General features: G+C 38.3%; 1 protein-coding gene across 5 annotated transcripts in view; it reads right to left on the bottom strand.

Annotated features, from left to right (window-relative positions):
* Positions 1-15,146, bottom strand: part of EFR3A (EFR3 homolog A) — an 87,790-nt gene that overhangs the window by 48,102 nt on the left and 24,542 nt on the right. For 4 of the 5 annotated variants that reach the window (XM_025265518.3, XM_044928843.2, XM_006079360.4 and 1 more), the window contains exons 2-5: positions 7,464-7,540; positions 4,992-5,119; positions 3,587-3,737; positions 875-996 (exon numbers count right to left, since the gene is read on the bottom strand). In XM_025265518.3, the coding sequence (XP_025121303.2) occupies positions 875-996; positions 3,587-3,737; positions 4,992-5,119; positions 7,464-7,540 (478 nt within the window). Of the gene's footprint in view, positions 1-874; positions 997-3,586; positions 3,738-4,991; positions 5,120-7,394; positions 7,541-15,146 lie in introns of those variants that run through there. The other variant, XM_006079362.4, reaches the window with a different exon arrangement.

Below are 15,146 nucleotides of genomic sequence, written 5' to 3'. Positions count from 1 at the left end.
TTTATGAAAATCTTAAAGTCGCAGTCCCATTTCTTACTGGCCATGACCTCTAATTTTATTTGATAGTGTATTGCTAAAAATAAAGGGATTTCTAATAATAAAGCCATGAACATATTCCATGAAAAGTGAAAGAGAAAGTGTTAGTTGCTCAATTGTGTCCAATTCTTTGCGACCCCATGGACTATAGCCTGCCAGGCTCCTCTGACCATGGAATTCTCCAGGAAAGAATACTGGAGTGGGTACCCATTTCCTTTTCCAGAGGATTTTCTTGGCCCAGGGATTGAACCCAGGTCTCCTGCATTGCAGGAGTCTTCTTTACCATCTGAGCCACCAGGGAATGAGATACGAGAAGAAAATAAAGTTTGACTGGGGGTGGAACGGAGGTGTTGATATTTAATAAATAAAAGGTGGCCAGGGGAGGATTCTCATGATAAGATGACACCTGAGCAGAAATCTGAACAAAGTGAGGTAAGAAGCCATAAGGTAAGTATCTGGGCAGTTGTTCTAGGCCAGGGGCCACTCAGTCCAAAGGCCCTGGGGAGAAGTGTCCCTGATGTTCTCAGGCAAGCAAGGAGACCTACACAACGGATCAGTGTGGAAGGGGGAAGAAATGACAGGACGCCAGGATCTAACCTCAACGCGGGGAGCGTTACAGGGGCATCCTGGGCTACAGTGGAGACTGCATTTTATTCTGATCCCATTAGGAAACCACTCTCAATTTTGCTGCTTCAGTCAGTTCTAACAGCAATGAAAAGCTGCACTTTAGGAATAAAGCATACATTTCCCGTCTTCTTTGGCAATCATTACGTAAGATATAAACACAATATTCATCAATAAATTACTCCATGACTATAAATTATAAAACAATACATACTCTGTTCGTATTTCTGGATCACTATGATAGGAGTGACACATGGCACTGAAGCGAGATACAAAAAAGTCGTAACGTCTGTGATATGACGGTGTGTCTTCTTCAATATTTGCAAATTTGACAAACTAAAAAGAATAACAATAAAGTGTATTATCACCTTTTTCAAAGTGTAGAAAAAATACATTTATTTTCATTCATTATTTGTTACATCGACAAGAAATATCCAAATAAAAAGCAAATGAAATATGAAATATCATAAATGTCACATATATACGAAAGGAATTTTTTAATAACAAACTTCACAAAACCAAGAATACAGCATTGTGAGTGTTAACTATAACTTTCTGACGCAGTTTCTTTGGAGCGAGTGAGTGCTTGCTTTGAAGCTCTTCTGCATTTCCCGGATGCTGGCAACATTTTCATGATAACCGCAGTCAGGCCCAAAGCTTCAGGAGTTCTATTTCTTAAATCATAGGCAGGACATCTTGACAGCTGTTGTATAACACATGAATGAATATTTATACAAACAAGATGGGACAAGAAAAAGGGCCCTAAAGCTGAAGAAAACATCACCAACACAGTAGAGAAAAAAAAGACTCAGACGGTAAAATTTATTCTACCTCTTTTTAAAAGATTAAAAAAAAAGAGAGAGAGAGATGCATATGTTTAGGAAATTTTAAATATCCTACATGAGTCACAAACCCAACCATATGATCCTTTAATATGCATCCTTTTTTTTTTATTTGCTTTCTCATTTATTTGGTGACTTATTGCTTCTAAAATAGCCTAAAGATGTCCTGGGAACAAAATGAAAGTAAGCATAAACTTGAAAAAATAAAATTATGACACTAAAAGTATTTTAAATTAATTCAGCCAGAGACAAGTCATCTGTTTTAAATAATTTCATATGACTCATATGATCTACAAAAAGGCCACAAATACCACACCTGGGGGTTCCATCCCTGGTCTGGGAAGATTCCACATGTGGCAGGGCAACTGAGTCTATGCACCCAACTACTGAGCCTGCGCACTCCAGAGCCTGTGCCCCGCAATGAGAAGCCCGCACAGCAAGTCCCCACTTAAGGCAAGCAGAAAAAGCCCACATGCAACAACAAAAACCCAGCACAGCCAAAAAAAAAAAAAAAAAAAAAGAGTACAAAGACTACTAATAAACACAAAAGTACTGAATCGGTCATGTTTGACTATTTTTTTAACATTCAATTTTCAATCTTTGACAACTTAGCACCCCAAAGAAATTAAAATCACACTTTCAGGAAATACTGTATAAATAATGTTGGTCAAGATAATATAGCATTTCACTTAATACAATTCACTCAAATCAAAAGTAGGTAACTGGAGATGTTTGTCTTTTTCTCAAATGACTCATTAAAGGAATTCTAATGGCATTGCTGACTTCAAGTAAAGAAACTTCTGGAGATTTACACTAAAAGTCCTTTGCCCCACAGCCATTAAAACATTTCCCCTAAATATACAGGATGGATGAATGACAAGGTCCTCCCGTACAGCAGTATAGGGAACTATATTCCGTATCCTGTGATAAACTGTAATGGAGAAGAAAGTGAGAAAAGCATACATTATGTACATATAACTGAGTCACTTTGCTATACAGTAGAAATTAACACAATGTTGTAAATCAATTATACTCCAATAAATTAAAAAACTATTTCTCCTAGACTTTCTTCAGCCAACTGTAAAGGAAGCAGGAGAAGCATAAGTGGCCACACTGACTGAAATGGAGCCTGTCACACCACCTAACTGTATTTGGAAATATCCAATATTTCCCTCTGAAACTAACGGACAAAATCATATTAAGCGTTTTCACATGGGGATTTTATTTACATAATCTTGGCTAAAAAAAGGAAAATATTATATTACTACCAACAATAATAACCAACAGTGCCATACACCGTTGTAAGAACTTTATATTAACTCACATCACACGACAATCCTGTAAGACTGGTACTGTAATTATCCTCGCTTCACAGATGAAAAACTAAGGCAAGGAGTGGTTAAATAACTTGCCCAAGATACACAGCTAGAAAGTGCTGTAGGCATGATTCAGAGTAAGGCCGTCGAACCCTAGAAGCCACGTTGCCAGTCAGCACCCACAGTCCCTAACCATGAAACAGCTGTCTGCAAGCAACAGCAGGTAACAGATGACTCTGCTGTTGATAAGCATCTGGATGGGAACGTGTAGACTGGTTGAACGCCTGAAAGCTCCCTCAGAGATGAAGCTGGAACTGAGAGACTGAGGCTGAAGGTGATTACAATGAAACTAAAGACGAGGAGAAAGGCTATCACTGTATTGTATCTTCTTTATTAGATATGCCTTCCCCACCCCACACATGTTTAATAAACTACAGTTCTGGATTAAAGAAAATGAATGTTGTTAGCAGAAACAGTTCAGAAGCAGTGTTAGAAGGCTGGGGGTGGGCGGGGGGAGGTTGAGAGGGGACATGGACCCCTTCCACTTAATGGCCAACTGAGTTTCTACCACTTCTTGTGATTCGCTAATGTCCCAGATTTCACACAGAGCAACAATAAAACCTTGAGACAAACTGTTCTAATCATCTACAACTGTACTGGTTGCCCAAATACCCTGACAGAGCGTGTGCCTTTACCAGATAAGGACACTCGAAGAAGACTTAATCCAAGTTACGGTAATTACTCTTAAAATTAGAACCATTTACTTACAGAATTTGTTCCAAGAACTTGAAGCTTTGGTTCCCCTGATTCCAGCAGTTTTGCTACCATATGCAGAAAGCTTTCTACAAACGGCTTGATGCTTTGAGAATGGCAGGCCATAAGAAGCTGGTCCAGTGCCTCCATAGCAATTAAAACATACCTAAACACAAGAGAAAAATAACATCAAAGCACCTCTAGCTCTCCAGATTCTCCTCAGTGCCCTCACAGGAATACTTAGAATAAATTTATTTAAATGCACAGAACAGAGAAAGGCAAATTTAGCAGCATCTGAGTGACTGCCTAATCCTCTCACGACACTAAGGATGTTGGGGTCATAAAATGACCCTCAGGTGGGAGGACGCAGAGACTAGACTGCACTCCTCCACTCTCTTCCCCTCAGCAAAACCTCTCCCAGAGCTGCTTCCATGTTAACTTCTGTGAATGTTTTTGTAAACACAAATATTCTCCATTTTCCAGATTTTTAACCCTATTTCTCTGCATCTGACCCAAGATAGTTATTATAAGAAATGAGCTTACATTTCTAACACAATCTATTTGTATTTGTAAATATGAGTATATAAAACAGTATCAGCAATATTGTAAGGAAAGGTATAAATTTTACCTTCCAATTCATCAGATTTTAAAGCTTGTACTAAAAGTTAAAATTCAGAATTTAGATAACTTTGCTTAACAAGTGACCATAAGAACTATTTGTATCAAGACTCCCATTTGTAGCAAATGCTCTAAATGGTAACAGTGTGAAAGCAGAGAAAGCCAGCGTATCATCTGGGAAATGGAATACACTAAGAAACTAGGATCACAAAATGATAATATGGAAAAGTATTTATATACCAAATTGCAAAGTAATTACTGTTCAAGCACACAGAATGGATTAAGATGGTAGTCCTTTATTTACAGGTCGATGTATAGCTAGCACAGTTCACATCAGCACGCCTGCTCAGAATTTACACATTCTGAACCTATTATAATATCTAAGCCTAAACATAGCCCTCTTTTATTGCTCCTCTGACAGGCAAAACTGGAGCTGTGCTAAAAATTAATTTGCTAACAGAATTTCTGATAGGTTTCAATTTTGAGGCTGATTTTTAAAGTAGAGTACTGCACTGATAGACCTTTAAGGGAATCAATTTCTACTATTCCCATTAGGGAAGTTTAAAAATCAGAGGATGCTTAAACAAACAACTCTTTTAACTAACATGAGTTTATTCTGAAACCTGACTACGAGGAAAGTAATAAAAGCTACAGCATCTATTCGGTATAATACATATCCTCGTATGATATTGCAATGCTTTATTCTCCATCTATTATCTTTGACTGCCTAGATGGCAAAATAGCTTCTAGGATGATTTAGCCTAAGAAGAATTTTCCAAAGATACTACAGTAGTTTCCTTACCCAGTACGATGTCTGACAACATCCCTGCTCAACCTTTCTGCCAGGTAAGAACCAATTCGATCCAGTTTCTCAGGAGCAGATACAGCATAAAATGTCAATTTCTCCATATCAGCTTTAACAAGGCCATCCTAAAAATAAAAACAACAACGAGTGAAATAGGTTCTACTTATGCCTGTATTTCCATGCTTAGTGTTTGTATTTCTAAGTGCTGCTTGCTTCTCACCCCCCCTTTATGGATTGGAAATTAATCCCTATTTACCCTCAGCCTGCCTGGATACAGTCTCTTTAGTGCTAATCACCATTCTGGATATGTAGAGCTTTCAAAAAGTTAAAGCACTGCCCTATTTCGGAAAGCATACACTTTCACGAGCACTGGATTATTCTAACACCTTCCTTTATATATTAAAAACAAAAAACAATTATACAACATATTGTAGTAAGTATCAGCAAAAGTTCAGTTATCTGCTCTCCTCATTAGAGCACTCTTTGAAGGCAGGGACTATGACAGGTAGACATGTGCACTCTGGGCACCTGATACTGGGTCCATTTTGGACACAGGAGTTTTTTTGTTTAATAAGTTAAAGATAAGAAATGTTGTCAGCTGGGTTTATGGTTGCCATACGTATATAAGGTTCATGTAAATCTTTTCTTTTTCTTACATCTTATTTTACAGATTGCTCAAATAGATTTTTTCTAAATATTTGGCACAAATAAAAATTCTTTGCGTAACCATTCTCCAACTGACCTGTCACCACTCTCATATCAAAAGTGTTCAAAGCTCCCTCACTGCCAGTAAGATAAGTAGATTTCTTATCTGTTATTCACATTCCTCCATAATCTTGCCCCTACCTTATCTTCATTAGCCTCATGTTTCAGATTCCTTAAAGAAATGATCTGAATATGCAATCTATTAAATGATACTTTTGAAATTTCCAATCAGGAATTCAGGAATTGTGCACTAGTACCACTCATTATACTACAACTAGGTTACAAGAACTTCCACTTGAAGGTCCTGGTCCCAAATGTCATCTCTTACTTTATCACACCTTTTCTCTTACTTTATCACACCTTTTCTCTTAGGTACAAAGAAACTAATCTCTGTTTCTCCAGATGGTGTATATCCTTCCAAGTTCATTTCTTCTGTGAATCTTCACAGAGATTGCCAACTCAGAGTGAGTGGTACCTTCCTGATTTAAAGGCAGAAACTTTACCCCTGTTTTACTTAACATTTTACTTTCTAATTTATGCACTGTGATTTAATATTTAGTATGCTTTCACTTTGTATCAATGGATGGAAAGCTTAAGGCAGGTACCGTATCTTAGAGTTACTTATATGCTATGAATTATCCAGGATATCTGGCAGCCAATATATTTAACTGATTAGCCTCAGTGAAACAGATTAGCCTTTATACAGTTCCTTAAATCAGATTTGATTAAAAACAAGATATAGCTCATAAATTGTTAAGATAACCAAAAAGTTTCTACAGTTGGCTACCTTTTAAAATAAAGCAACCTCCGAAATTCAAACCCATGTAACATTTTTTTATTCCTATCTATTTAACACTAGACTAAAGGAGTCTTAGAAAAGTTAGTGAAGTCCCTCAGTCGTGTCCGACTCTTTGTGACCCTATGGACTGTAGCCTACGAGGCTCCTCTGTCTACGTGATTTTCCAGGCAAGAATACTGGAGTGGGTTGCCATTTCCTTCTCCAGATCTTCCCAACCCAGGGATTGAACCCGGGTCTCCCACATTGTAGGCAGATGCTTTACTGTCTGAGCCACCAAGGAAGTTCTCTAGAAAAGTTAAGACAGTGTCAAATAAAATCAATCGAACACAGCTGCTTTGAAGCCTGTAGTCTTCCATAAAAAAGTGATTTTTATAAAAAATTAAAAAGCACTTAAGTAAAAAGAGAACAAACTCTGCCTGGAATATTCTCCCTTTACTTCTCAATTCTCTTCTGAAAACTGTGTGGCCAACCCTATTTCTTCTTTGGATTTTAGCCTGGATTTCACTCCTTCAGGCATTCCTTCTTCCAAGTCCAGATCAGGTATCATTCCCACCTACTCCAGCAGTACCCCTGTACCTCACTTCTCTATCACAGCATTCTTTCACATACTGCAGTTGCCAATTTACTTGGTGAGAGCAGAAGGCCATGTCTGTATTCACAGCTGTGTTCTTGGCATTTTGTAGATAACCTGGGACTAGGTCATAAATTTAGGAACTATACACACTAAGAACATCACCTGTCCATCATTCTGAATATATGCCTAATCTAAGAAAAGAATCTGAAAACCAGTCAAGCAAGCACGGATCGTTTAAAGGTTAAAAAAAGGAGAAGTATAAACATAGCAGTGTACATGATGAGATTTGGGAGTAAAAGTAGAGAAATGAAATTAGGGAAACCTTAGGGAGATCAGCAGGGGGAAGGATGGGTCAGCAAAGAGAAGGATCAGGAGATGTAGATCAAATTACTTTTGGATCTTCCGGGAATATGTTGTCCACCAGGCGTTTGTAGCGAGGACGCAGAGCAGAACAGCAGCAACACACTCCTGTTCAAAACAGAATAAAATCACAAAGTACAGCAATTAATCATATTGTAAAGTGATCTAAAATTTCAAGTTCTGAGTATTTATGGGTTATTGCAAATACAGGGGAAAAGTTCAAACAGCCAGAAACAGAAATGGGTATGCAAATTCAATTATTAAGTAAGAAATGAAAAAGTCAAATTTCTCCCCCCCTTTCCAAAGACACCAGGTCAAAATGAACATTGCAATGAATTATTCCAGAGTTTTGAACTGAACTGTTCTGGAGTGTGTGTGTGTACATGCATACATGACTACCAAATTCACCCTATAAAGTATATACGTAATTGGTACCCCCACCTCACTTCCTTTCTGATCTCATCTTCTGCTACTCTCTGCATCATCCCCTACCTACCTCCTCCCAAACCCCACTTTTCTTGCCAGGCCCAATCCACTCAGTTCCAGCCACAATGGTCTCAAAATGGGAGTTCGCTACTAGTAGCTGCTGGTGAAAACAGTTAACACCTCTATCTACATGATGAATTATACAAAGAAGCCACAACAGAGAGAGAATCAACCTCAAGGGAAAGTCCAGGAATTTCAAAAACTGCTCAAAGACTGCTCTGTACATTTTCCGTTGCTGGCATCTAGGAAAAAGTCATGCATTTGGATGAGAAGACCTGAGTTCACGCCAATTCTTTCATTTAAGGGGCCGCGTGACCTTGAGGGAAAGCACATCATCTCACTGGAAAGAACTCTGTGAGGAGGAGGAGGGGTCCGTTTTCTTGTCCTACAAACTAATAATGTAACGGGAATGTTGGTCTGGAGCCACTAGACAACCATCCCCATGATTTATGAAACTGGGCTATGTGTGTCTGTGGCCAAGTGTGCATGTGTATGCATTTAGAAACCAAATCACGGCATGAGAGAACCCAAGCTAGAAGTTAAGGGAACTCAGACCTAAGCAGACTTCTACCATCTCATTGAGCAATGTTATTCAACAGACAACTTCTCCGGATCTCACTTCGTTCATGAAGCATGCATAACTCACGCAAGCAGCAGTATCATGTCAAGTGAGTGCCCAACACGACAAAACATGTAAGACTGAGTCCAGATTTGCAGTAGAGTGGAGTCATTATGCTGATAAAACAAGACAGAATTAAGACATGTACAGCAATTTTGGTGATTATAAAGTAATGCACATACATTACTTAACATTTCCAGCAAATTAGTGAGGTATTGTTATCACTACCCCTTTACAAGAAACTGTAGAAGAAGTGACCAAGTAATCTACTCAGCAGCAATGGCTAGGCGAGAATCCAACGCCTAACTCTGAAACGTCATGCTCTTTCCACGAAACCACTGATACCAGTGGTCAAATGAATCAGCACGCAGATGTTTCATTTGCACATACTACTTCCCGAACACCACATCAGATGCCACACACACAGGAGAGTATAAGAGTCAAGATCTCTGCCCTTGAGTTTATAAACTGTCATAAAAAATAGTGAATAATTCAACAGCATATATTTAGGCACCACATGCAGATAATATTTTATGCTGTCTACTGTTCAAGATGTTTTCTACTTTAAAAGGAGAAAAAAAATTCCAGAGTCCATTAGGGGATTTTTTTTTTTTCACACTAACTCCAAAATATCTGAACTATTTTTAAAGTCTAAAAGCAAAACACAGGCCTGATTATTATAAAGAAAAGCAAGGGTAAAAGCAAAGTAAGCGAAAGTCATATTCCTGTGTCAATTATACCTAATATAAAAATACTTCAGATGAATATTAATACACAGAAATAAATTAAAATCAAACATATATCAAGTGATTAACTTACACAAGGCACTGAGCTGGGTATTGCAATGATGAAAGAAGCTTATAACTTGATAAGAAGATTAGTAGGAATACTTTGCTACACTAATGCAAGGCCAAATATAGAAAATTCAAATGCTATCACAGCAGAGAGACTGGCAATGGAACTGAAAAACAACTCCCCAAGCCTCAAGTTTCCTGTTAGAATGATAAATTATGCAATTTTCAATAGGCTAAGAATTCTTAATAAGGTATTACGTCTCATTTACATTGACACTTTCTGATATTATACACTGTTTTTAGTTTTAAAAAAGCTTACAAAAAATGGGGACTTCCGAATACACGTTAATATCCAATTCTCACTTTGAAGAAGCATAGGGTCTATTAGAGGAGACAGATGAGAAAAATGACAAAATGCTCAATAGGGGGTTAAAGGGCAGAGGCTCTGGAGTCAGACAGGTCTGAAGTGAACCAACATCTTTTACTGTCCAGTTAGGCAGGCACATTATTTTCTCTTATTTTACCTATGTTTCCTCTTCAGTGTAGTAACACCTTCTTCATATTTATTGGGAAAATGAAATAAAATTATATGTAAAGTTCTTATTAAGGGTGTAACATTTGGTAAGCATCCAACAGATCGGTAGTTATTATTACTAATGCTATATATAAGTGGAGGACAGAGGAACTTGCCAAGTTATAGCCCACGGGGTTGCAAAAGAGTCGGACAAGACTGAGTGACTAAACAAAAACAAATAAAAGAACTATGATCAGGGTAACCGAGGTGTGTGAGGGCCCTTGAGACAGTATCCCCAACAGTGTGAAAACCTTTGCTGAGAATTAGTCATCTAAACATCCAACAAATTCTCTATGTGGTTCACAACAAGCGTTCAATAACAAGACCCAAGTCCAAGGGGATAACTGCTTTTTTCTGAACATGATGCGTGCCGCACTACACTAAGTACTTGACAGCATTACTCATGCACTCCTACAGCAACTCCGAGAGGGTGAGCAGCAACTTTGTTTGACAAAGGAGCAAAGGAGCTAAGGGAGTCTCATTTGTCCCATATCCCATATCGTACAGCTGGTACATACAGACGAGCAGAGATTCCAATCAGACATGATGACTTTAAAGGCTAACTGCCATACTAAACTGCAGTCCATAGGGTCACAAAGAGTCAGACACGACTGAGAGACTAAACAACAACAAAACTCAAGGACTGGACACTTTCTAAACTCCTTTAAACATTTTAGCTCTCCACAAACCATGCCCAACAGACACGACTGCAGGAACGAGTCTGAGAGACGAGGAGTGCCCTGCCATGGAGGGAAATACAAGGTCACAGTGCATTTCTCAAGGAAGTCCAAACAAAAACAACTTCCTGACCTCTTACCATACATGAAAACCAACCAATCAAGAGAGATAGCTGAAACGAGGTTTAAAAGCTTCAATTTACTCCGGTTTCTATAAAATGATAACACTGAAGGTAATATGAGGTGAAAGTGAGTGGTAATTGTAATCACAAAAGAGAGAACTCTATCGGCTATTTTAAATAAGAGAATACTGTGTTTATCAACATCACAAGAACAAGTAAAATGAAAGCACTGAACCTACTCAGGCACAGAAGTGTGGGGGACGCCCCTGTCGAAGTCAGTTCATAAGGCTTTTCGAGTTCAGCTGCAGGTACCTGAACATAGTCCTTCATGTTGTAAGAGACGAGTTTCTAGTCGCTCTTTCAGCTCTTTTACCTCCTGTTCAGGAAGTGCCTAGTTCACTTTACTTGTAATTAAATTAGCAGAGGGTACTAGTATACTGTAACACATCTACTTGTTGACATCAAACATAAAGCTATCAAGAACTTGATAATATCTGTATCGAATTCTGCTAGCAAGGCCAAATAGCTTAAACAGATTTTTGATAAAACTACTGCATCGCTAGTTTACTAAAGATAGATTTTTATACAGTTTGAATAAGAAAATAAACCTATTTTCTATTTTTTTCCTTAAAGCTTTTAATTCTTCCTCATCCTAGCTTCCCATCCCTTCCAACAAACTCCTCACTTCTCGACCTCTTCCCAACTTTCTCTTTTCCAAAGGAAAAAGGGGGCTAAGTGTAGCATAGAGAGGTTCCCGCAACTGGCAAGTCTAAGCAATAACTTCCTTTAAATTTACTTCTAACACATAAAGGAGGTAATTCACTATTCTCCTCCTGTAGCATATGGAATTCAGAACTCGACTTACGATATAGTAGAAGAAATAGGAAATCTCAAGTGGGTAACTGAACTATGGAAAAATTGAACTGGGGCATAGCTGGAAGGAAAAATTATGACCAAGAAGGGCGCCAAGCTGTGTATTACAGTAGTGTGCAGACAGGCTCTTGGGGCGATCTGTTCAACAATGCTCTCTGAGCCTGAGTCAGGAAAGAGAAAAATCCTTCTGCCAATCTCTCAGGGTTAGGAGTACTTAAAAAAAAAAAAAACTGCCTGGAGTATAGAAGCCATTTTAAAAACATTACACACACACATTTATTTTAGTAAATTTTGCATACTCCTAAGTTAACCATTTCTTCTTCTTTTTTTTTTTTTAATTTTATTTTATTTTTAAACTTTACATAATTGTATTAGTTTTGCCAAATATCAAAATGAATCCGCCACAGGTATACATGTGTTCCCCATCCTGAACCCTCCTCCCTCCTCCCTCCCCATTCCATCCCTCTGGGTCGTCCCAGTGCACCAGCCCCAAGCATCCAGTATCGTGCATCGAACCTGGACTGGCAACTCGTTTCATACATGATATTTTACATGTTTCAATGCCATTCTCCCAAATCTTCCCACCCTCTCCCTCTCCAACAGAGTCCATAAGACTGTTCTATACATCAGTGTCTCTTTTGCTGTCTCGTACACAGGGTTATTGTTACCATCTTTCTAAATTCCATATATATGCGTTAGTATACTGTATTGGTGTTTTTCTTTCTGGCTTACTTCACTCTGTATAATAGGCTCCAGTTTCATCCACCTCATTAGAACTGATTCAAATGTATTCTTTTTAATGGCTGACTAATACTCCATTGTGTATATGTACCACAGCTTTCTTATCCATTCACCTGCTGATGGACATCTAGGTTGCTTCCATGTCCTGGCTATTATAAACAGTGCTGCGATTAACATTGGGGTACTCGTGTCTCTTTCCCTTCTGGTTTCCTCAGTGTGTATGCCCAGCAGTGGGATTGCTGGATCATAAGGCAGGTCTATTTCCAGTTTTTTTAAGGAATCTCCACACTGTTCTCCATAGTGGCTGTACTAGTTTGCATTCCCACCAACAGTGTAAGAAGGTTCCCTTTTCTCCACACCCTCTCCAGCATTTATTACTTATAGACTTTTGAATCGCAGCCATTCTGACTGGTGTGAAATGGTACCTCATAGTGGTTTTGATTTGCATTTCTCTGATAATGAGTGATGTGGAGCATCTTTTCATGTGTTTGTTAGCCATCTGTATGTCTTCTTTGGAGAAATGTCTATTTAGTTCTTTGGCCCATTTTTTGATTGGGTCATTTATTTTTCTGGAGTTGAGCTGTAGGAGTTGCTTGTATCATTTCTTCTTTAGAGACACCCAAGACATGCGACTTCACCAGTGTTGTCTAGTTCTCCCCGCAGACGGGTGTGAGATATACAGGCCTCTAGAATCCTCTTTCTCAGATGGTGAGGTGTTATGAATAACTTCTAACCCGAGCCAACAGGCAGGCAGCAACTGCACAGAAAGCCTCACAGCTGAGCTGGCAGAAGCGTGGGCCAGGTGCATGAGCACTCTGAGGTACTGGGAGAATTCGGCTTCGTGGGTTGTCCACCACTGAATACTGCTGTTTGTAATGACATTCGCTTTCCTAATGCAGCTCTGTAAGTCTGGGGGTTTGGATAATTAAGACCCCTTTTAAAATAAGCTATACTTTCAACTAACTATATTACCCAATGATAATTTAGATCTAACTGGAAATATTAATGTCTCTATTACTAAATTACTAATAACTGAACAATTAGTGTTTATTGTTAAACATGACCATAGCACTGGCTATCTGGGATAAAGCTATCCTCTAAAACAAAATAGTAAGTTACTATCACTGTCACTGAAGTTGAAGACTGCTTAGATCCTCTGATGGAAACCAACTGTATTAGGTTTGTCTCTAGATCTGTTAAAGGAAAAAAATCATACTATCTATACCTTCTACACAGCAATTATATTATCTTGGTTTATAATTCTTATGCATAATACATTAGGAATTTGCTGGTATATTTAGGGCTTACTAAATCTCATATTTTTAAATGGGAATAGCTATGATTACTGGATTCTGGTCCTTATGGTATTTCTATCATTGCACCTAAAACAAATTATTTTACTTATTTATACACACATTTGTCTTTCCTACCTGAATGAGTCATATCAATAAAGTCCATGTATTTTGTTCTTTGTTCCATGTCTGGAATATAACAGACATTCACAAAAAAATGCTCCTTCACTTAACGAATGTGGATCCAAGGTTCACTGATAAAATATTTAATATCTGCTGATATGTACTACATAAATCAAAATGATAAGAAAACTGTCCACCACAAAATATTAAATAAATGCCAGAACCATATAATTTCTCCAATGAATAGCTGACAATGTCAAGTGAATCACTTTAAACAATTCATGTTTTATTTTTAGACCTGGCAGAAGCTATCAGTAATCAAGCTGAAAAGAGAGAGCATGTTTTTCTATTAGAAGATTTAAAAAATTCATTACTTCAAGACGTCTAGTTCTGTGGTATCCAAAACCCTTGAAAAGACTCGGCATCACATATATTCTCTTCAAGGTTGAAATTAAAAGCTACTCATTCAGTTAGTGTCAGAACAAGACACTTACTTTACACCATTAAAAGACAGTAATATTACAGTCATACTCACACATCCCTCCCAAGTAACTAACACTTAACATGTAAATTTGCATGTACCACTCACATACACATACACTACTTATAAAGCCTGTAATACGGGTGTTACTCCTGCACTTCAACTTGGGTACAAGGCACTGTGGTAAGAATTACAGAGTCAAAAAGGTAACTAACTACTTGAAAAGACAAAGGTTTAAAAATTGAAATTTAGAGAGAGGCTCAAGATGGAGGGGTCCCGTATATAATTATGACTGATTCATGTTGCTGTACGGCAGAAACCAGCACAATATTGTAAAGCGATTTTCCTCCAGTTAGAAAATAAATAAAAATTGAAAACAAGATTTGGACAGCACTGGAGGACAAGAGCTATCTAATGGCAAATTGACCACATGGCTACAGGGCCACAGCAGTTGAGAGAAGAGAAAGCACTCCTAGCGCACATGAAAGAAGGTTTTATGAAGGGCATGGGAGTTGAGCTGAGGGCTCCCCCTGAAGAACGAGTAGGACTATGAGGAAAACTGGAGACAGCGGAGGACAATTACAGGCAGATGGAACTGTGCAAGCTTCACTGTGGGGGATGGCACACGGAAAACCCCAAATGTGTTCTAATGACCCAGAGCTTAGAAAGGAAGGAACCTAGGAGATGGCCCAAAGGGAGCATCGAAAAGGGCTGCTGAATAATTAGACAGCAGTCAAAGAAAAATGGGAACAAAATAGTCTTATCTTCAGGACAGTGTTCTTTTTAAAAGGATTCTAATCCATTAGAGGAGTATTTTATTACATGACTCTTTCCATAAGTAATTCTATACCATCTTTCTTCTCATTCTCAATTTCGCTACTTGTTTTTTATTCCCAGGCACATAAACTTCATGGAAAAGAGGACAACAAAGG

The sequence above is a fragment of the Bubalus bubalis genome, chromosome 15 (assembly GCF_019923935.1).
Source record: "Bubalus bubalis isolate 160015118507 breed Murrah chromosome 15, NDDB_SH_1, whole genome shotgun sequence".
Lineage (NCBI taxonomy): Eukaryota > Metazoa > Chordata > Mammalia > Artiodactyla > Bovidae > Bubalus > Bubalus bubalis.
The sequence above is the reverse complement of the archived record's forward strand: the minus strand, read 5'-3'. Positions and strand labels throughout refer to the sequence as shown.